Source organism: Camelus dromedarius, chromosome 10 (assembly GCF_036321535.1).
Source record: "Camelus dromedarius isolate mCamDro1 chromosome 10, mCamDro1.pat, whole genome shotgun sequence".
NCBI classification, from domain to species: Eukaryota; Metazoa; Chordata; class Mammalia; order Artiodactyla; family Camelidae; genus Camelus; species Camelus dromedarius.
In genome coordinates this window covers 75,690,576-75,711,341 of record NC_087445.1, presented here as the reverse complement: position 1 = coordinate 75,711,341, position 20,766 = coordinate 75,690,576, and the positions used below count along the sequence as shown (strand labels likewise).

The following is a 20,766-nucleotide window of genomic DNA, read 5'->3' as shown; positions in this document are numbered from 1 at the left end:
GTAGCTGAGGCTCCCTAGCTCTGCCTCCTCCCCAGCCCTCAGCATCTTCATAGCCACCCTGACCGCTTCCCTGAGACCATGAGTGCCAAGCCACCATGGCACCAGTGGACCAGAGCAGTGGCAGGTACTCAGCTGGGATCTGCCTCTCTTGACCCCTCACTCTTGTTTGTAGGCCCCAACCTGGTGATGCATGGTCTGGACTCTCCCCCTCACCCCGACTGCCCCTTCTCCGCAGCCTCATTTCTACCTCCTTGGGGTGGAATAGTGCCGGCAGAGGCCCCGTTCCCCCCTCCACTAAACACACACCACAACCCTCAGGACTTCCAAATGCACATGTGCACGGAGGACCTAGTCACGGTTCCAGGATTCAGGAGCACGCAGCCAGGCACAGGCACAGGCACCGGCTGAGTGCTATACGTCAGTTACCCAGTGTGATCCTCTTGGATGAAGAAACAGAGGCTCAGAGACGTTAAGCAACTTGTCCAAATCCACAGAGCTGAGGAAGGGTTTAATTGGGATTTATATGAGGTGGAGACCCACCGCTTGTCCACACGTTAACATGTACACAAGTCACACACCTACACAACTCATGCACTGCACCTGCGCACGCACCCACACAAAGTGTACCCACAGCCGCGCAACACAAATACACGTGCGTTCCGCATAAGGCAAACGCCCAGCCCTCCCGCGGACGCACGCGCGCAGACGCGTACACACGCCCTTCTGGTGTCTCTAGCCACGCCCCTTGGCCCCGCCCCCTCCACGCTGCCGGCCCCGCCCCCGGCTTGACCTCAGCGGGGCCGGGCCGCGGGCGCAGAGCTCAGGCAGCGCCCAGCCGCGCGGGCCGCAGCCGCCCCCGCCGCGCGCCGGGCCGGCCCCGCGCCCGCGCCCGCGCCCGCGCCCGCGCCGCCCTGGGTCCTGCGGCCCGGCCGGCCGCCCGCGCCGCTGCGAGCCGTCCATGGTGCAGCGCATGTGGGCCGAGGCAGCCGGGCCTGCGGGCGGCGCCGAGCCGCTGTTTCCGGGCTCCCGGCGGAGCCGCAGCGTGTGGGACGCGGTGCGCCTGGAGGTGGGCGGCCCCGACAGCTGCTCGGTGGTGCTGCACAGCTTCACGCAGCTCGACCCCGACCTGCCGCGCCTGGAGGTGGGTGAGCCAGCTGGGCCCGGGGAGGAGTGGGTGGGGGCCCAGCGTCCTTAGCGGGTCACACCACCCAACCAGCCTGGGGGGGCCTTGCAAGGGGGAGGATCCTTCCGCAGAAATCCCCCTCCTTGCGCCAAGCTCGAGGCAGCCAGGTGGGCGTGGGGGCTGCCACACAGTTGATCCAGGGACCAGAACCGGCTCTTCGTGCCCACCTCTGTCGGTCCCAGTACCAGCCCTCGCCGAGCCCAGGTGTGTCGGCCCCGCGCCCCTGCAGCCCAGGTAGGCCTATTCCCGTTGGCAGTCACTGAGTCTGAATTTCCCCGACAGCAGGGTTGGGCCGTATTTCACTCACGTAGCCAGCCCGGGGCCTGCATAGGCAGTTTGGCTAGGAAGTACAGGTGGTGAATCCCTAGAATCCTTGGGACCACAGTGGCCTTCTAGACAGCCCGCCTTGGTGTCAGAAGTGGACACTGATGTTGAGGGCTGGGGAGGCGGGGCTTCAGCTTCTGGGGCCAAGTGTCCTGGCTGGGAGGTTGGGACAACGGCCTCTCAGGCCGCGGGGTGACTCACTTCTGCTTGATTAGACAATGCACCGACACCCTGAATTTGGAAGGATTCAGAAGGCAGTGTGTGCCTATCACGGATGGGGTTGGGGTAACTAGGTGGGGGTGGACTCCTCTTTCTAGTGCTCTGGGTGGGGGTAGGAGGGGGTACTGTGGGTCATGGGGGAGGGAGTGCCCCCTCCCTCCCATCCGACTGTCCACCTGACTCTGACTCCCTGCGGCCAAGGTAGCAGAATCCAGGCTTGGGTCTGGACAGAAGCCATTGCTGGGTCAGAGGGCTCCAGGCATGTCTTGGCCGAGCCGGAGCCTTAGTGGAGTTCTTGAGCCCCCGTGCTTGTTAGGGCCCCTTGGTGTTCCCGCATTCATCACTTTGGGCCTGGACGCATTATAATTGCCAGCCTGAGTCTTGTGCCTCTGTGCATCCCCAGTGCCCAGACAGGGCCTGGATGCCCAAAGATAGAGCGCATCTCCCCGCCCAGAGTCAGGGGAAGGCAAGGGGTGGAGGGAGCTCTTGGTGGGGGAACCCTCATCCAACCAAGCTCTGGTCTCCATTGGCAGCTGGAACGAGACCCCTGGGAGGGTGGGGGTGGGAGGCCTGACACCAGCCCAGCACTCATCTGACTTTCATTAGGTCTGGCAGCTACTTGGGCTTTGTGTGCTGGAGGGTCCAGCCTGCGTGCTCACTGCTCACAGGGGCGGGCCGCTGCTTCTCTCCGCACTCCCCCACCCTGCATCCCTGCAGAACCAGGGGAGAGGCGGATCTGAGCCCTGTCCCTGCTCAGGGGTCTGCCTCATCTCCCCTCTCCCTCTCTTCCCCACCTCTCCCCCCTCCCCACTGCTCTCCCTCACTGGCCTCAGCACTGAGATCCAGGCCACGGTCTGCTGTTTAGAAATCAAAGGGGAAGCTTCTGGCTGGGGCAGGAAAACCAGGGTCCTGGCAGGAGAGGAGGCCACTGCCGGAAACCAAACACAATGACCATTTACCATGCGCTGGAGGAGGGGGCGGGGAAGTCCCTGTCCCTCCTGCCAGTACACCGCCCCCGCCCCCCCCCCCCCATCCTGGGGCCGATTTCCTGGTCGCTGTAGCCTGCCAGAGCTGAGGCGGCCCGCCTGTGGTCCCTGTCCTGTCTGGAAACCACCAGGCAGTTTCTGTTTCCTTCCCAAGTCCCCATTTCCCTACCAGACCTCCACCCAGTCCTTCCCTCTCTGGGCTGCCAGATGTCCTTGCACATCTGGGCATCTGCTCGTCACCATGATTCTAAGCCAAGCCACTGCTGACCTAGCTCAGCGTGCATGGTTCTGTGCTTTCTGGAGGTCAGCGGGCCTATGCCCCTGCCTCCGGGCAGGCAGCTGCCTCAGCCAGGCCAGAGGAGTTCTGGAGTCTGGAGTCCCTACTGGCTGCCGACACCACCCCCTCATTCCAGCTGGCTTTGACCTACCCTCCAGAGTAGGTGCCAAATCCACTTTATAGGAGACTGGAGCTCAGAGAAGTGAAGTCCCTGATCTAAACATACACACAGCCAAGGAGATGCAGCCAGGAGTTGAACATGGGCTGTGTTCTCTATGGGGAGCCAATTGTGTGCAAGAGCCCACAGGGATCAGAGGAGGATGGGGCAGACGATGGAGCTGTGAAGAGGAATGGAACCAGGCCCAGGCAGCCCAGAAGCCTCCTCTGTCAATGGAGGGTAGGGATGCCTATAGACCAGAGGGAAGGAGAAAGTGCTTTGGGCCAAAAGACACTGGGGAGAGCTTCGAGGAAGAAACAAGCCCCCAGCTGGACCCTAAAGGTTTTAAATACTAACTGATATGAACCAGCACTGTGTGGGAGGCCCTGTGCTAAGTAGGTTGCATGCGTTTTATGTCTTTTTGTGGTCAGCTTTATCCGTCATCCATTTAGCAGATGAACCAACCAAGGCACTAGAGGGTAATTCGATTGCACAAACTCACCGAGCTGGTGAGTGGCAGAGGCGGGATTCCGACCCAGGCAGGATGCCCGCAAGCCCTGAGCGCAGTGTGTGGGTGGAATGAACCGAGGAAGGCTTCTCTGATCTTCAGGAGGAGATATGCAGGGGAGCGTCTCCCTCCAGCCTCCCCGCCTCCTTCCCGTTGTCTGGTCTCTTGATCACACTGTGTGCGGGTCTTCGGCTTAACCTCCAGGGCTCGTTAGCCTTAGGCCAAGAGGCATGGCTCAGAGATAGGCGCGTGTGTCTGGTGCGTGTGTCTGCGTCTGTGTACTGTAACCTTCAAGGAGGACTTCCTGGCTGACTCTGTAGCTGCGGAGCCTGTCAAGTTCAAGAGGGGACTGACTGCCACCGGCCGAACCTCCACGGACCCTTGGGTTCCCCTCTTGCTTGACTCCCCGAGGCCCCAGGAGAAGAAGAGAGAGGAGGCCAGGCTGGCTGGCACGGGGTCCTGGGCGCTTCTGGGTTGAGCACGCTGGGCTGTTGCCCGGGAGGCTCAGGGATGGCCCTGGAGCAGAAGTGTGTGGTAGGGGTCAGCCCTGGGACATGTTAGACTGCTGACGCCCAGGGACGAGGCCCGATCCTCAGCCTGGAAGTTGGCTGTTTCCAGGCCCCGTCTTCAATGCTGGCGAGAAGGCTGGAGTAGGCTTAGCTCTGGCCGGCGGCAGCCTCCAAGCCAGCCGGTGGGTGTGGTTTCAGGAGGCAGCACCCAGGCAGTTGAGGACTGGCGGCCCGGACAGCCCCCGCGGCGTGGCACCGGGCTGTGTCCACTAGGTCTCAGGCTCTAGCATCCAGCCTCCCAGGCCTAGAAACGTGGTGTTCCTAGACACACAGTTTCAGAGAAGGGACTTACCCCTATCCAGTTCTGAGGAGGTGGGAGTTGAACCTGCAGCCCAGTGCAGGAGAAGCAGAACTTTGAGCACCCCCTGCCTCCATCCCCTGGCCAGCCCAGCACCCAGCATTAGGGCCTGCCTTGGGGGACCTCTTGGGAGTGAGTGTTTCCTGGACGTTTTCCTCTGCTCCCCAAGGAACCCTTGGATGTTTAAACAGCTAGCCCTGAAGTCATGCCTTAGAGGCATAATCTTGTCCTTTTGAACTGAGGGGCAGAACTGTTCATGCCAGTCAAGAACTTGGGCTCTGGAGGGAAGAGAGCCCCGCTGGAACGTCAGCTCAGCCGCCTGTAACCCTATACCTGCTCTTGTGCCTAGGCCTCAGTTTCCTTATCTGTAAAATGGACTTGATGCTGAGTCCTCTGCTTAGGGTTCTGGTGAGGATTGAAAGACAGGCACCTGGACAAGCAGTCCCCACAGGGCCTGGCATGGTGTCCGAGCCACACAGGCGGTGGCCGCCACCATTGTGTTTTCTGACAAGGTGCCAGAGAAATGCCCATGCCCGGGGCTCCAAGAGGACATTGCCAGCCCAGTCAGCCAGGTGTTTCCGAAGTCTGTTTCCTGTAGCCAGCTTTGGGCCTATGGGTGCCTTGCCATCCCATGACAGGAGCCCCGACCAACCCCTGGTCTGTGGAGAGGTGTGGGTGCGAAGGAGCTGGGACCTGCCGCTGGGCCACCTGAGGAGGCGCATCCTGTCTCTGGTTCCTCGCTTGCATCTGTGTGACCAGGGGCTGGACTCTGCTTTGAGGCTGTGGCTGTGGCTGTGACCAGTGGAGCGAGGCCTCGGTGTTTCCATGGGACATGAGAGTCACAGGCCCTGCCCCAGCTGCCTCTTCCTGGCTCCTGACTGGGATGAGCTCCCCACTCAGCTTTCCTCACCCATCAAGTGAGTTGTGGGGAGGGTTAAACGTGAGGAGTGTGCGAGGGCCTGGCATCCAGGGAGTGCCCACCTGTGCTGGATGCTGTGGCCGGCAGGGTTGCTTTTGGGGCTGGACTTTCAGCCAGCCCTGCCTACACCCCCTTGGGCCAGGCCACCCTCCTCAGCTGTCACTGGCCACGCCCCCTTGCCGGCCTGACCCCTGCAGGCCTGACAGTCAGGACCCAGTCCTGGATGGGCAGGAGGACGAGGTGGGCGAGGCCGGCGCAAGGGCTGGTCTCCCATCCCCACCTGAGGCACTTTTCTCTTCTAAATACTGATGAGTAGCTGGGCTCGGGCTGACCAGGCAGGATCTTGGGGAGATGGGTTAGCCTCTGCAGGGGCTCAGCACAGGCTAGTCCCCAGACTCCAGTTTCTGGGGTCACTGAGCTCCCTGGTTGCTCTGCCAGCCAGGCACCTTGTATGGTCCCCTGCCCAGGCCTCCTCTGGGCAGCGGTGCCTGGGGACCTGGAATGTGGCCCACCCCCATCCAGGGCTGACCTTGAGTCCTCACCAGGGTCCTCTGCATGCCCTTGGGCCCAGGGTGGAGGACCCCCACCTGAGGGTGGGGGCAGGCCCAAGGTGGGGCCCTGTCCACACTGGGAGGGTCACGTACATTTGGACTTTTTGTTCTCCTGCCTTGTTGGGCATACTACAGTCTAAGAGATGAACCAGGAGTTGGACTTGAGGAGTCCTGGGTTCTCTCCTCCCTCTGGACACTCTGTCCTTTTTGCCTTTTTAATTGAAGTTTATTTGATTTATAATGTCGTGTTAGTTTCTGGTGTACAGCATAGGGGTTCAGTTATCTATATGTACATGTGCATATGTGCATTCTTTTTCTTTATAGTTTATTACAAGATATTAAATATAGTTCCCCATACTATATAGTAGGACCTTGTTTATCTATATTATATATAGTAGTTTGTATCTGCTAATCCCAAACTCCTAATTTATCCCTCCCTCCCCTTTCCCCTTTGGTAACCATAAGTTTGTTTTCTAGGTCTGTGAGTCTATCTCTGTTTTGTGAATGAGTGCCTTCTTCCTAGATTCCGCATGGAAGTGATATCATATGATATTTGTCTTTCTCTGGCTTGCTTCAATTAGTATGATCATCTATAGGTCCATCCGTGTTGCTGCAAATGACATTATTTCATTCATATTTTTTACGGCTGAATAATAATCCATCGTGTGTATACGTGTGTGTGTGTGTGTGTGTGTGTGTGTGTGTACACATGACGTATTCTTTATCCAGTCATCTGTCGATGGACATTTATGTTGCTTCCATGTCTTGGCTGTTGTAAATTGGACACTGTCTCCTTGACCATCTCCCCTGGGCCTTGGTCTCCACCTCTGTAAAATGGGTGCACGACTTTGTATTCACACTGTCCTGGGAGCCTGGGATTTGGAGAGGCTGAGCAGCTCTCTCTGCTCCCTGATCCCTCTGGTGTATTGGCTCCAAGGTCAGGAAGCTGCAGGCCTGGCTCTCCCCTCTCCGCAGAGATTTAGGATAACCTGCTCTCCCTTGAACATGGCCCTCCTCCAGGTTCCCAGAGCCTCTGGCAGGTTTCCTGGGAGGTTTTCCCCTGCCCAGTGTCAACCATCAGCTCCCCAACAACAGTGTCCTCGGGTCTCGTTCCTGGGCTCTTGGTGTCCCCTCTCGTGACCCTCACTGTCGCCCTGTTAGAGCTGTGGGTCTTCCTTCATCTCCCAGGCAGGCTCACTGAGGCCGAGGGCTGTGGGGATCCATGGAGCCAGAGCCCTCCATGAAAGACAGTACCCTGGGGTCTGGTGGGCCCTGGAGGGGGTTCTCATATGCCCATGGCTGCAGGGTGCTGGCAGCTGGCTGGGTGAGAGCCTCGGGTGACCTTCATGACTCCATGGACTTGGGCAGCAGCTCAGCAGGGTGCCGCAAGGCCCCAGAGCAGTGACCTTGTGCACGTGGAGGCCCTGCGATTGGAGCCACCACTGCTCTTCTCCCCCAACCCCGGCCCACCTGAGTGAGCCCAGCTTTCTCCACGCGCAGCCCAGGGAAGAGACCATGGTCTGGGCTCAAGTCCTCCTCCGTCTGCCGCAGGCCTTGGCCAGGTCTCCTTAGGAGGAACCGGTCTGCAGCTGAGGACATCTGTGGGTCTAGAGGCCCCGCGTGGCCCCTGGTTGTAGCTTCCACAGGAAGTGGACAGCTGAACGGGTGTGGACGGGTCATCAGATGGGAGGAGGTGCCACCTCCGGGTGTGCAGTCACGAGCCTCCCTCTGGGGGAGGTGGCAGGGCTGGGGAAAGGCTCGGCAGTTCCCCTGGGGTCTATCCCCAAATACGGATGGGATCGGCCCCTGGAGACCCCGTTATCTACCTTGAGGAAATTGGGGCTTGGCTGCAGGCAGTTGGGGACACGGCATCCTGCAGGCCCGTCACCTTGAGAAGGCTGATCAGGTGACACACTAGCAGCTGCCACCCAGGCCGTCTTCTTGTCCCTGGGGCTACAGGGCGCCCCCAGGAACAGTGGGTGCCGGGCACCCTGGTGCCTGTTCCACCAGCCTCTGCTCCCCTGGAGGCCCCGCACCACCCTCCCTCCCCAACAATCAAGTGCAGGAAGGCCATACAGGGTGTGCGAGGCCCAGCTGCCAACGGGCTCGCAGTGCCCTGGGAACTTCATTGAGTACCTGCTTGGAGTGGGACTGGAGGATCTGTCCCCTGAGGACACGGCTGCCCACGTGGCATTCTTTCCCCCTACAGTTCGGTGCTGCCCTATGGACGCCTCCCCTCGGGGCATCTGCTGTTTGCTCAGCTGCTCCCTCCCCCAGGAGCCCCCAGACCCTGCCAGAGCATCCCTGGTGGCACTTGGCACTCTCCTTTTAGGCTGCCTGTCCCTGGGCCTGTGCGCTGTCTGCTCTGCTAACAGGATGGGTTACCAGGGGCAGATGCCAAGGCTGTCGGCTGCTTCCTCTCTGTCCCTGGAGCAGAGAGCAGATGTCCCACTCTGCCCCTTTGTGCCCAGGACCCAGGCAGCTCTCTTTAGAGCCCCCTGCTCTGGTGTCTCTGGGTGGACGGCTTAAGCAGTGCCTGCTGTCAGCACTGCTCTAAGGGTCTGATTTGTTCCTGCTGCTGTTGCTTCTGCAAAGGGACCGGAGAGGACAGGGTTAGCGCCGCGCCAGCGGGAGCAGCTCCCCATCTGTGCAACAGGGCGGTGACGCCCCCTGGCCCAGCATGTGTGGCACTCAGCGTCCTTCCCTGCCCCCCAACCCGGCTGGCAGAAAGGGGCCCCTCAGGGAGGTGGAAGGGCTCGGGGATCACATGACACTGAGGCAGGGCCGACCAGCTGCTCTGCCGCCAGTGGGGCCAATGGCTCACTGCAGCGCCGTTGTTTAGACCTGCTCAGGGGCGGCAAGTCCTCCCCTGGGTTGGCCTGGCCAGGGGGCCCATCCATCCAGCAGGCCTTGATGGTGCCGTGCTGGGAGCCAGGTGCTGTGGGGGCTCCCATGGGGTTCAAGTCCAGTGCCCTCTGGCAGGCAGGTCCAGCACAGGGCCTCCAAGCTGCTGCCAGCAACTTGGGCGCTTGGGAAACTGTCTGGCTCCCAGCTGGACCAGATGTGGCTGGAATCCCCAGGAGAGGGACAGGCCCTTTCAGGTGGGCCAGCAGCCTCTGCAGGGGGCAGGTTGGACCCCTGAGGAGATGCAGGGATGGACAGGGCCCTGGTCTGGCAGGTGGACAGCAGGCCCCCAGCATCACTGTGGCCTCTTCTAGGTGGGGGAGGGCTGTGTGAGGCAGTGGGGGAAGCCAGCATCTGTTTCAGTTTTTCTGCTTCGGGAGAAGGAATTTCCCCTCCTTGACGGAAGGGCTGGACCTCCCCAAGCGTGGGCTGTTGGGGTTTGTGGCCTAGGAGGTGGCACTCAGTGCGGGGAACCTCTGCCTGTGGGTTCCCTGCTAACTTCCAGGAAACGCCTGGCTTTCTCTCCAGAGGCAGAGAAGGGTCAGGAGGCCCGGTGTGATTGCACTGGCTTTCCCGTTGGTATGATGCCCAGAGTGGGAGGGCGGCCCCAGGTCAGAGGAAGTGGCTTTCCGGAGGATGGCTCCCAGGCCTCCCAGAGCCCTCCCAGAGCCTTTGAGGCAGGAGGTAAGAGGCCCAGGCTCCCAGCCCCTGCCCAGGTGGGCTGATGTCTGAGGGTACAGCTCATAGGAAGCTGGGCACTTGGTTCCTGCCCAGAGGCCCAGCTCAGGCCAGAGGCCTTAGGGAAGGGCTGCGGCGAGGCCCAGGCTGAGTCGGCACTTTCACAGGGCCTTCTCTGAGCTCCACGCCCACCCTGAGTTGGGGCAGTGACCCGTACTCCCAGCTACTGGCACTGACCGTGTGATTCATGGCCTGGTGCCAGTTGGCGCCTCCCACCTCCTCCCTAAACTCTCAGAGGCCTGTGTCTTTGCTCCTAGTCTCCCCTCCCCACGGCAGGCTCGCCCCTTCCCTGAACAGGGGCAGGTGGGGGACAAGTGGCCTTGGCCAGGCCTTGATGCCCCCTCCAGGCCAGCCTGCCTAGCGGGAGGGATGGCTGCCTTTTAAAACAAGAGCCTTTCTGCCCGGGGTCCAGGGAGCAACCAGATGACCCCCCTTCCTGGCCCAGCCTGAGTCCCGTGGTTTTGGGTTTCTGTGGAACCCCATCGTCAGCCCAGGTGCCAGCACTGTCGTCTGCTGTGCTGTCCCCACGCACGTGATGACGAAAGGGGAACTGGGAACTCCTCTGTTGCCCAAGAATGCACAAGAGCATGAATGAGCAGAGAGGGAAGAAAGTGGCCTGGGCTGTGGCCTTCGAGGATGCTTGCAACTGCCCGAGACCTGTGAGGCTGACTCCAGGGTCTGGGCAGCTGTGGGGGGGTTGGCTGGGCAGATGAGGTGAGGGGGCCGCAGGCCTCAGGCCCTGGGGGAGCCTGAGGGTCCTGGGTCTGCTCTTCACCTGCAGCCTCACGGCTTTGGACAGCTGCCTTTTCCTCGGCCTCCGCGTACTCATCTGTGAAACGACCACTTAACAGTACTCATCATGGGGCAGGGGTGGGGGCGCCCGGGCAGGAGCAGGCTGTTGTGGGGTCAGAACCCTGGTGGGCGCGTCTTGTTCCCACCCGGCTCGTGGCTGGTGGGGAGAGGAGGGGAGTGGTGGGGTCAGTGCCCGCCTGCCCCAATGCTAATCCACAGCTGTCCAGCTGTGGTCCATTGCATTCTGGACCGGTGGTCTCTGTGGCCATCCATCTTTGCCTCCTCTGGACAACAGGAGGCAGCCCGGGGGCACCCCCTGCAGTCCAGGCGGGCTGGCCCTGACACCCGCCCCGCCCGGTGGCCGGGCGCTGTCTTTGCAGAGCCCCACGCAGGAGATCGGTGAGGAGCTGGTCGGCGGGGTCATCTACTCTGTCTCCCTGCGCAAGGTGCAGGCGCACCACGGCGCCAGCAAGGGCCAGCGCCGGCTCGGGGTGAGTGCAGCGGGGGGCCTCCACCCCCAGGGCCCCCGAGAAGGCCTGAGACCCAGGGGCCGCCCTGGCCACCCCAGTGGGCTCCCTCTCAGGGCTTTCTGCCCGCGGGGCCCCAGTTCTGCTCCCAGAGAAATCTGGGCCCCCAGCCCTCCCCTACCGTCCTGCCCTGGACTTGGCCAAGTGCACAGTCACTCTTCACATATATGTGTGAACATCAAAAAAAGACATTTTCGTACTATTTTCACTTCGTGTCAAGCTGGGATCATTTGTGCCTTTTTTGCCCCTGTACTTCTTGTTTTAACGACTGCCCCCAGCTGTCCCTGGTACCCGTCAGCCTAAATGTCCTTGCACACCTCCTCCAAGCCTTGCATCACGTACTTACTAGGGCTTTTTTTTTTTTTTTTAACCCAGAAAGGGCTCGTTCTACTATATACGGTTCTCTGCAACTTGCTCTCTTGGAGCGCAGCCCTGTGACCCTTCCAGGTCAGAGCGGGAGCCTGACAGATGTGAACGTTCGGGAGGGAGGCTGGTTGCCACCGTGACTGAGCCTTTCACTGCACTGGCCCTTAATGTGACTCCTTTCCGTGGCCATTTCCACAGTGCTGCCCTGCACAGCCTGCGTGTCCTAATATACTGCTCCCTCCTGCCCCAGGATAAGCCTCGGTTTTCTCGTCTCTAGAATGGGGCTGCTTTGCCAGGGCTTGGCGGGGGCAAATACTCTTAACACAGCGAGGTGCTGTCATTACTCAGCTAATAAGACAACCTGAAGGTGTGAGTATTTGTCATCACCCCCACCTCCAATTCTGCTTTGAAAGCTGAGAACCTTTTCCTGTTGGGGGTACTCGTGTCCCAGCTCTGGTCGGCAGTCACTGAGCACTGAGGAGGTCCTCTGAGCCCCAGCCCCCTGCCCTCCCAGTGGGCCATGGCGCCACCACTGATCATCCATTTTTCTTTGTCCCACCCCAGTGTGAAAATGAGTCGGCCCTGAACCTGTATGAGACGTGCAAGGTGCGGACCGTGAAGGCGGGCACGCTGGAGAAGCTGGTGGAACACCTGGTGCCTGCCTTCCAGGGCAGCGACCTCTCCTATGTCACCATCTTCCTGTGCACCTACCGAGCCTTCACCACCACGCAGCAGGTCCTGGACCTGCTCTTCAAAAGGTGAGCCCCCGCCCGCCTCCTGGCCGTGTGACTTGGGAGTGCCACTTCACCTCGCCGAGGCTCCGTTTGCGCCTGTGAAGGCCGGGCTGCCCAGAGGCCCGGCCGCACGGGGCTGGCAGGACATCGGGTGAGCGTGCATGGCGCGACCCTGTGCCCGGCCCTGCGGGAAGGGCTGCCGGGGCATGTGCGGTTCTTCCTGAGGGTTTCCTCTCCCCTGCGAAGAAGCCCCCGCCCTTGGGCAGGGCTCTCTTCCGTTTGTGAAGGAGGTTCCGGGTTCCGTCGCGGGGCGGGGGCCCTCCCAGAGCAGGGGTCACTGGGCGCTGGCTGAGCCCACTCAGATAGCTGTAAGGGGCCGACTCGGGGCTACACACGGGGCCCCCACTGTGCGCAGGCGCTGTTTCAGGCCTTTGGCGTAAGTCAGTGACTGGGGCAGATGGAAACCCCTGCCCTCCCGGGGTTCCACCCTGGTCGGGGGGTCAGCCAGTAACACCGGACGTCACAGCAGGTACGGTAGATGTGACGCCCTCACGGCCTCCTCTAGATACGGATGCATCCTCCCGTACTCCGACCAGGACGGCGGGCCCCAGGACCAGCTGAGAAAGTGAGTAGGCTTTGGGTCTGATGGGGGGGCCTCCTGTCTCCAAGATGGGGACTTTGTGGGGCTGAGGCTGCGGAGGGGCTGGGCAGGGCTGAGGTCTGGGGGCCTCTCCTGCGGGAGGAAAGGAGTCAGGGAGCTGTGGCTGGGGTCCTGAGTCCCCAGGGAGCAGAGGGGAGGCTGGGGGCTCAGAGCCGCCCCCTGAGAACATCCATCCCCTCCCAGATCTGGGGCCCAGGACAGGAGATGTGAGGGGCGAGCTGCTCACACGTCGGCCTCGTGCCCCAGTGTGAGTGCTCAGCTGGGGCTCACAAGAGCTCAGTCGGGGCTCGGGGGCCGGCCGTGTTCCCAATCCCGAGAAAAGTGTCACCAGGGGAATGAGGCTGACACGCGATGCGGAGACAAAGGCAGCCCTTCGGGGCTGAGCTGCAGGCTCAGGTGCACGAGGCCCAGGAAAGCCAGGCAGGGGCCACGCTCTGCTCGTCCCCTCCTCCCTCACACACTCATGCAGCACCTGCCGTGTGCCGGCCAGGCCGGTGTGATGGAGTAGACGTGACCCTCCCTGCCCTCCTGCAGTTTCCACTCCAGTGAGGAGGGCCTGGGGTCGGACAGGAGTGAGTCAAGTTCCCTGAGAAAGGGAGAGGTGGTCACCACGGATGGAAGGCTCCCTCCCACGGAGACTGCCCGCCCCACCTGCTGACCAGGCTGCCCCTGTCTGGGTGGGCTGGGGCGGGGCTGGCCTCTGGATGGGCAGGGATGGGCCCCAACACCCAGCCGCCTTGGAGGTGCCATGGGAGGGCAGTGCAGAAGGAAAGCCCAGGCCTCTGACTCTGTCGTGCCCCGTCCCCCACCACTGCCTACCCCCAGTGCCATCTCCTCCATCCTGGGTACCTGGCTGGACCAGTACTCAGAGGACTTCTGTCAGCCACCGGACTTCCCCTGCCTCAAGCAGCTGGTGGCCTACGTGCAGCTCAATATGCCTGGCTCTGACCTGGAGCGCCGCGCCCAGCTTCTCCTGGCCCAGCTGGAGCATGCTGACCTCACCGAGACAGAGCCGGAGGGTGAGGAGATCCCCGGGGGGGGGGGGGGTGTGAGCACATGGGGAGGGGCCCCAGAGGCCGCTGCTGGGCCAGGAGCAGAGGCTGGCCTCAGACCACCCATGTGGTGGACCAGAGTCTGGGAAGTCATCCTGGGGTGGTCTTGGGTTGCAGCTCCTCTTGAAGGCGGTGGCGTGTTTTTATGTCGTGAAAGGACATGAACGTTGCTGATCATTTATCCTCTTGTAGCTCTTTCTCCAGCTCCGGCTCGGGAACCAACTCCAGAGCGAGAGCCAGCTCCAGGTCTAACACCCAGTTCAGTGCCAGCTCCAGAGCTTGAGCCAGCATCGGCACCAGCTCCAGAGCTCAAGCCAACATCGGCACCAGCTCCAGAGCCCGAGCCAGCATCGGCACCAGCTCCAGAGCTCGAGTCATCATCGGCACCAGCTCTAGAGCTGGACCCAGTATTGGCACCAGCTCCAACCCCAACCCCAACCCCAACTCCAGAGCCAGAACCAGCTCTATTGCAAAGTCTAGAGCTAGAGCCAGCTCTAGCACCAGAACCTCCCTGGCCTTCGCCTGTGCCTGCAGAGAATGGGCTGAGTGAGGAGAAGCCGCACCTCTTGGTGTTCCCTCCAGACCTGGTGGCAGAGCAGTTCACACTGATGGATGCGGTAGGCAGCTCTTCTCCACAGGGCGGGGGCGGGGGGGCAGGGGTGCACCTTCCTCCTGGCATCTGCTGCCCAGACCTGCCATTCCCTGTCCAGAGCTGATGCCCTGCTGCAAGTCTGAGTTCTGTCATTACAAACCGTGTGATGTAGGCAAGTTTCCTAACCCCAAGACCTCGATTCCCCTCCAGACTGTGGACATGGGACCTCTCTGCACAGAGTGACAGTGGATGAAATGAGGTGGAACAGTAGAAAGCCAGGGTGGGGAGAGGTCTGGCCCACTTGGTGGGGGAGGGGAGCTCACCAGGGTGCAGCCAGCTCCATGGGTCACTGCCCCCCCCCTTCAGCACTTAACAGGCACCTGGTGTGTGCCAGAGGCCATGGCGAACACCAGAGAAAGCCTCTGGTTGTGGCACCCACATGAATGTATCTGGATGGGGGACAGACCTACGGCGTGATCAAGGGCTGAAAGCACCTCCTGTACATGCAGGGGTGAGCCCCTTCCGGGCCTTGGAGTTAGGATGGGCGAGTGAAAATGCCGAACTCTTTCCTGCCGGTTCATCCTGGGTCACCATGTGCTAGGCACCTGCAGTGGGCAGGGAACAAAACCCAGATGCCCCATCCTCAGCTTCCTGAGCCCCAGCTCTGACTGGTCACCCTACCTGGGACCGGGGAGGGGGCGGGGGCACTGTGGATCCTGAGCTGGGATATGGCAGAGCCAGGTGACACGCCCCCTGCTCCCCAGGAGCTCTTCAAGAAGGTGGTACCCTACCACTGCCTGGGCTCCATCTGGTCCCAGCGGGACAAGAAGGGCAAGGAGCACCTGGCCCCCACCGTCCGTGCCACCGTCACGCAGTTCAACAGTGTGGCCAACTGCGTCATCACCACTTGCCTCGGGGACCGGAACGTGACGGCCCGGGACAGGGCCAGGGTGGTGGAGCACTGGATCGAGGTGGCCAGGGTATGCCGCCCAGGGCCCGGGGGACCCCTTTTCACCCCTGTCTGCCCTCAGGCTTGTGGTCTATGGTCTGAGCCCCTGAACGGCCAGGGGTCCTGCCTCCACAGGGGCACGCAGACTGGACCCACACAACCCACTCACTGCCTGTGCGCCCACTTCCTCCTCGCAGTCCTTCCCTGGGTAGAGCACAGATCTCCTCCTGGGAGTGCCTCCCGGGGCTCAGGTCTCATCTGGGAGGGGTGGTCCCAGCCGAGGGGGACTGAAACTGACCAGGTGGAGCTCCAGCTCCTCAAGTCCTGTTCCCCTCCCTCCCAGGAGTGCCGAGTCCTCAAGAACTTCTCGTCCCTCTACGCTATCCTGTCTGCCCTGCAGAGCAACTCCATCCACCGACTGAAGAAGACGTGGGAGGAAGTTTCCAGGTGGGCAGGCTTCTCCCTGGAATAGTTCCCACAGGGAGCCTGGGACCTGCCTGGGGGCAACGCATCCTGGAGGGAGGCCCCGGGGTGGGGTGAGGTCTCAGGGCCCATTGGCCTCAGGCCAGTGGTTTTGCCTCAAGACCCAGTTTCCTTATCTGTCAGGTCCTGGATTGAGTCACTTTGGAGATTTTCATGTGTTTACGTCACAGCCGTACAACTCTGTCCACTTGAAATCATAACTAGCCAACACAAAGCCTCTCAGTAAAAAGGGGAATGAGGGCCCCAGGTGACCCACGAGAGCTTGCTTCGCCCCCCAGGCCCATGGAGCCCTCAGGGCCCAGCAGAACCCTGTTTGAAAACCGCCCGACCAGGGAGCTTGTGTCTCTGGGTTCTTCAGTGTTTCTGCACGTGCACCCCTCCCCACGTTCCCCACTTTCTCCTTCCTTCCTCCTCCAGGGACAGCTTTCGAATCTTCCAGAAGCTGTCAGAGATTTTCTCAGATGAGAACAACTACTCCCTGAGCAGAGAGCTGCTCATCAAGGTAGGGGGGCTCGGGGGTGGCCTTGCGTTGCAAGTTGCTTTGGAAAATTCCCCTGGGCTGTGTTTGGTCTGTGGGCAGGTGAGGGGCAGTTGTGGGGGACAGAAGGCCCTGGTGCTGGGATGGAGTGGGGGAGGAGCAGGACTAGCGTCTCCTGCATCCTCGCTGCTCCCTCCCCCTCAGCACTCAGCTTCCCCCAGGTTGGGGGGGTGGATGGGGTCAAGGACAGGGGGTCTTTCCCTTCCCCAGACCAGCCCAGCCTGTGCCCACCAAGCCAGGCCCTGCTGCTCCTCTGTCCGCACTCACCTCCAAGGGCTGTGCAGGGCCGGCACTGCAGGGGTTGCCCCGCACCACAGGGGCTGCCCAGCTGCGGGTCCAAAGGACCAGACCCGGGAGGCAGGTCTGGGTGCTGAGGACTCCTCACTCGGCCCCGGGGCCGTCACTACAAATGAAGCTCAGGGACTCTTCTCGAATTCTCAGCACCAGCCTTAGTTGGCCAGTACGAATGCCTGAGATGGCTGTGACAGGTGTAGGGGGGCTAATGCATTCACAGGGGTCCTTCCACGGCAGCTTCCATGCAAAAGAGGAACCAGAGTGTCACCACCCAGTGCTCCCAGCAGCCCCATCTCACCTGTGAGAGGTGGCACCGAGGAGAGCCCTGCTGAGTGGATGAAGACAGAGTTCTGTGCAGGGGACAGCCGGGGGGCTCCGTGGGGACATGAAGCCTTCAGCAGGGCGGACACCCCAGTGTGCTGGGCAGGCGGGAGCAGGCAGAGTCCCTGACCCTCTCTCCCTGGCTCGCTCAGCTGAGGACCCAGCACTCAACAGAGGCACCCAGGGCCTGGGGGGGAGGGAGGAGCCTGCTCTCCTCGAGTCCCTCTGAGTCCCTTTCAGAGGCAGTCACTGCCCCTCTCCAGACCTGTTTCCTCTTCTGGAAAGTGGAGGAATGATGACTGCGAAGAGGGGGGGCAGCACAGACACGGTGACAGTGACGGGCATGTGACATTGTATCCCTGGAGACCCTGAGGGGCCAGTGTAGTCCTTGTCTACACTGTCCAGCTGAGGAAGTAGGCTCAGGGGGGCAAGGCTGCTGGCCCGAGTTCCCACACCCCGTGAGCGCCGGAGCGGGACTTCAGATCTAGAAGTTGAGTGTGCTGGGGGTGGCCGGAGTGTGTGCACGAGTGACCAAGGCTAGGGGCAGGTCTACTGGAGAGTAAAGGGGGGAGGGGCCAAAGGCCTCACTGGCCCTGTCCTCGGCCCTGCAGGAGGGGACCTCCAAGTTTGCTACCCTGGAGATGAACCCCAAGAGAGCCCAGAAGCGGCCAAAGGAGACGGTGAGTGTGCCCGAGGCCTGGAGAGGAGGGGCTGGCCCAACCCCTCCCCTCCTGTGGGCGCACTGGCCTACGTGCCTCTTAGACCTGACCTCCCCTGGGCCCCAGTGAGGCTGCGCCCTGACCCGCTGGTGTCCCTGGCGGACTAGCTGTAGCCACCAGAGCAGGGAACTGGAAGAGCTGGGCTCAGCAGGGATGTGGTGGGGAGGGCCCGGGACCATATAACCTTGGGGATTTGCCAAATACAGGGCTGGAAGGTGACTAGAGGGAGTTTGGGAGGGGGACTTGGAGGAGGTGGCTAAACATCCCCAAGCTGCTCCAGATGAGAGGCCTGAGTGGGAAGGAGGCTGGGGCTGAGGGGTTTTCAGGGCCAGGGCCTGGGGCCTTGGTCATCAGCCCCCCTCCCCCATGTCACAGGGTGTCATCCAGGGCACCGTTCCCTACCTGGGCACATTCCTCACAGACCTGGTGATGCTGGACACCGCCATGAAGGACTATCTGTATGTGAGTGAGCCCGAGGGCTGGGGTGGGGGCGGGGTCTGAGCCTTGAGCTCTTAGCAGAGGGTGCAACTCCCGTGAGAGCCCCCTGGCCTCCCTGTGTCCCAGGAACACCTGCCCACTTTAGCAGCAAATGAACAGAGCTTGGTGCCTGGCTGGTGGGGCTCAGAGCCACAGGGGGTTTGGCCCAGCAGGACACAGCCCCTCCCCCAGGCGGTGGCTGTGACTGGAGAGAGGATGGACCCTCGAGGTTCGGGCATATTGTGGCCAAGCGGGCCTTTCTGCCCAAGGCCTCCAACTGGCCTCAGAGGATTGGATGGGAGGTCTCTGAGCCTCTACCCACTTCCCCCAGCCCTGGTGCGTGCTGCCCTGCCCCCTGCTGTGTGCTCTGGGTAGTGCAGCCTGAGAGGGGGCAAGGGGTGGTCATGGGCAAGGGGACACTTTCTGACACTGGCCGTCTGTTTTCCAGGGGAGACTGATCAACTTCGAGAAGAGGAGGAAGGTGAGCGGTCACAGCCTCATGGGAGAAGGGGGCGGATGTCGGGGATGTTGATGGGTGGAGATCAGAGGCCCCCTGCGTAGAACATCTGGCTCCCCCCCCCCCCCCCCGCCCTGTTACATTTATCCTGAGAATTGGACTCAGGGTAGGGAGGGGGACCATCTCCCATGGAGGGTGGGGCAGAAGGTCGAATCAAGGACAACTTCCTGGAGCGGCTGAACACAGTTCTGAGAAGAGAGTGGAAAGAGAGGACCCGGCAGGCCCTGCCCACCAGGCCGTCACCATCCTGTCCTTCCCTCTGGCCCCAGGAATTCGAAGTGATTGCCCAGATCAAGCTGCTCCAGTCGGCCTGCAACAATTACAGCATCTCGCCCGAAGAGCACTTTGGGGCCTGGTTCCGGTCCCTGGAGCGTCTCAGCGAGACTGAGAGGTGAGGCTGGGCAGGAGCTGGCACAGCATGGGGTCCCCGGGCCGGCTCCGGGGAGCCCATGGCATGGGATCGAAGTCAGCCTGGGACTGTTGCCTGGTGACAGCTGGGTACCTGGACTTTAGCTGCGGGGCAAGTGCCGGGAGGGAGACCCGAGTGTGACTTCTGGTAGCCAAGCTGCTGCTGTCCCATAGCTACAACTTGTCGTGTGAGCTGGAGCCCCCTTCCGAGTCGGCCAGCAACACCCTCAAGGTCAAGAAGAACACAGCCATCGTCAAGCGCTGGAGCGAGTGAGTGCCGGGGTGGGCCGGGGAGGGCTGCCTCCCGGCTCAGGGTGAGAGTGGCTCCGGACAGCTGGCACTGGGATCCCGGCTCCTCCACTGACAGCCCTGTGACTGGGGCCATTCGCCTCACCTCTCTGGGCCTCAGTTTTTTTCCCCTGTAAAATGGGGTGATTTCAGACACTGGAGCCGACAGGGCAGCTGCCTGGGTGCTTGGCACAGAGCATGCGGGGCAGGGGTGAGACGTGTCCCAGGAAAGGCCTCTCCCAAGTAAATTAGCCCTTCTGTGTAGCCGCCAGGCCCCCAGCATGGAGCTCAGCACCAGCAGCAGCTGCCACTCTAAGTCCTGTGACCAGCTCAGGTGTGGCCCCTACCTCAGCAGCGGGGACCTTGCCGACGCCCTCAGCGTCCACTCAGCCGGCTCCTCCAGCTCTGACGTGGAGGAGATCAACATGAGCTTTGTCCCAGAGTCCCCTGATGGCCAGGAGAAGAAGGTGACGGCCCCATCCCTCCTCCCTGGCAGCCCTTCCAGCCCTGTACCCGCCAGAGGGGCCAGGAAGCCCCAGCTCCTGCACAGGTTCCTAGAAACCCCCAGAGCTGGACACTGGTCTGGGGGGCCCTGCCGGGCCCAGGGCTTCTGCTGACCGTGCCGTCCCCCGCAGTTCTGGGAGTCGGCCTCCCAGTCGTCCCCGGAGACCTCTGGCATCAGCTCGGCCTCCAGCAGCACCTCCTCCTCCTCAGCCTCCACCACACCCGTGGCCAGCACACGCACCCACAAGCGCTCCGTCTCAGGGGTCTGCAACTACAGCTCCTCCCTGCCCCTCTACAACCAGCAGGTGGGCGACTGCTGCATCATCCGAGTCAGCCTGGACGTGGACAACGGCAACATGTACAAGAGCATCCTGGTGAGCCGGGCGGGCGGGCTGTGCCCTTGGCCCCGCGCTCTGCATCAGGCATCACCCCTGCCCTCCTGGAGATGGCCTTCTAGTGAGTGAGGAAGGACAGATGGTCAACCAGGCACAGAAATAAAGCAGCCAGGGCACCGACGGTTATCAGCGCTGAGGGCAGTAGACGAGGGGTTTACATCCGCGGCAGGAGAGGGGCGAGGTGGGCCTCACTGATAAAGCGCCTGTGTGTGGGGGAGGGAGCACCGTGCAGTGTCCTAAGACAGGAGTGTGCCTGGGGCTTGGAGGAGCAGTGAGGAGGCGCAAGGTGAAGGAGCAGAGGTCCGGGAAGTGTCAGGGGCCTGGACCTCATGGGAGGGAGATCGGAGCCACTGTGCGTTGGAGCAGAGGGGCGGCAGTGACTTTCGCCTTCGCCATGGGGGTAAGGCTGGTGCCGAGAGATGCCCGGGGGCAGTTGCAGGGCTGCTGTCACAGTCCAGGTGGGGAAATGCAGTGGCCACACCAGGCTGGTGGCTGTGGGATGGCCGGCAGTGTCAG

General features: G+C 61.7%; 1 protein-coding gene across 9 annotated transcripts in view; it reads left to right on the top strand.

The window, feature by feature from the left end:
- Window positions 1–20,766, top strand: part of RALGDS (ral guanine nucleotide dissociation stimulator) — a 48,284-nt gene that overhangs the window by 21,044 nt on the left and 6,474 nt on the right. For 2 of the 9 annotated variants that reach the window (XM_064490657.1, XM_064490655.1), the window contains exons 1-16: window positions 944–1,141; window positions 10,806–10,916; window positions 11,883–12,076; window positions 12,579–12,677; window positions 13,539–13,732; window positions 13,958–14,382; window positions 15,122–15,337; window positions 15,650–15,753; window positions 16,207–16,291; window positions 17,554–17,622; window positions 18,037–18,123; window positions 18,587–18,619; window positions 18,925–19,046; window positions 19,238–19,333; window positions 19,617–19,818; window positions 19,987–20,229. In XM_064490657.1, coding sequence (XP_064346727.1) covers window positions 959–1,141; window positions 10,806–10,916; window positions 11,883–12,076; window positions 12,579–12,677; window positions 13,539–13,732; window positions 13,958–14,382; window positions 15,122–15,337; window positions 15,650–15,753; window positions 16,207–16,291; window positions 17,554–17,622; window positions 18,037–18,123; window positions 18,587–18,619; window positions 18,925–19,046; window positions 19,238–19,333; window positions 19,617–19,818; window positions 19,987–20,229 — 2,463 coding nt within the window. In that variant the 5' untranslated portion in view covers window positions 944–958. Of the gene's footprint in view, window positions 1–943; window positions 1,142–10,805; window positions 10,917–11,882; window positions 12,077–12,578; window positions 12,678–13,538; window positions 13,733–13,957; window positions 14,383–15,121; window positions 15,338–15,649; window positions 15,754–16,206; window positions 16,292–17,553; window positions 17,623–18,036; window positions 18,124–18,586; window positions 18,620–18,924; window positions 19,047–19,237; window positions 19,334–19,616; window positions 19,902–19,986; window positions 20,230–20,766 lie in introns of those variants that run through there. The other 7 variants (XM_064490659.1, XM_064490658.1, XR_010382835.1 and 4 more) reach the window with 6 other exon arrangements.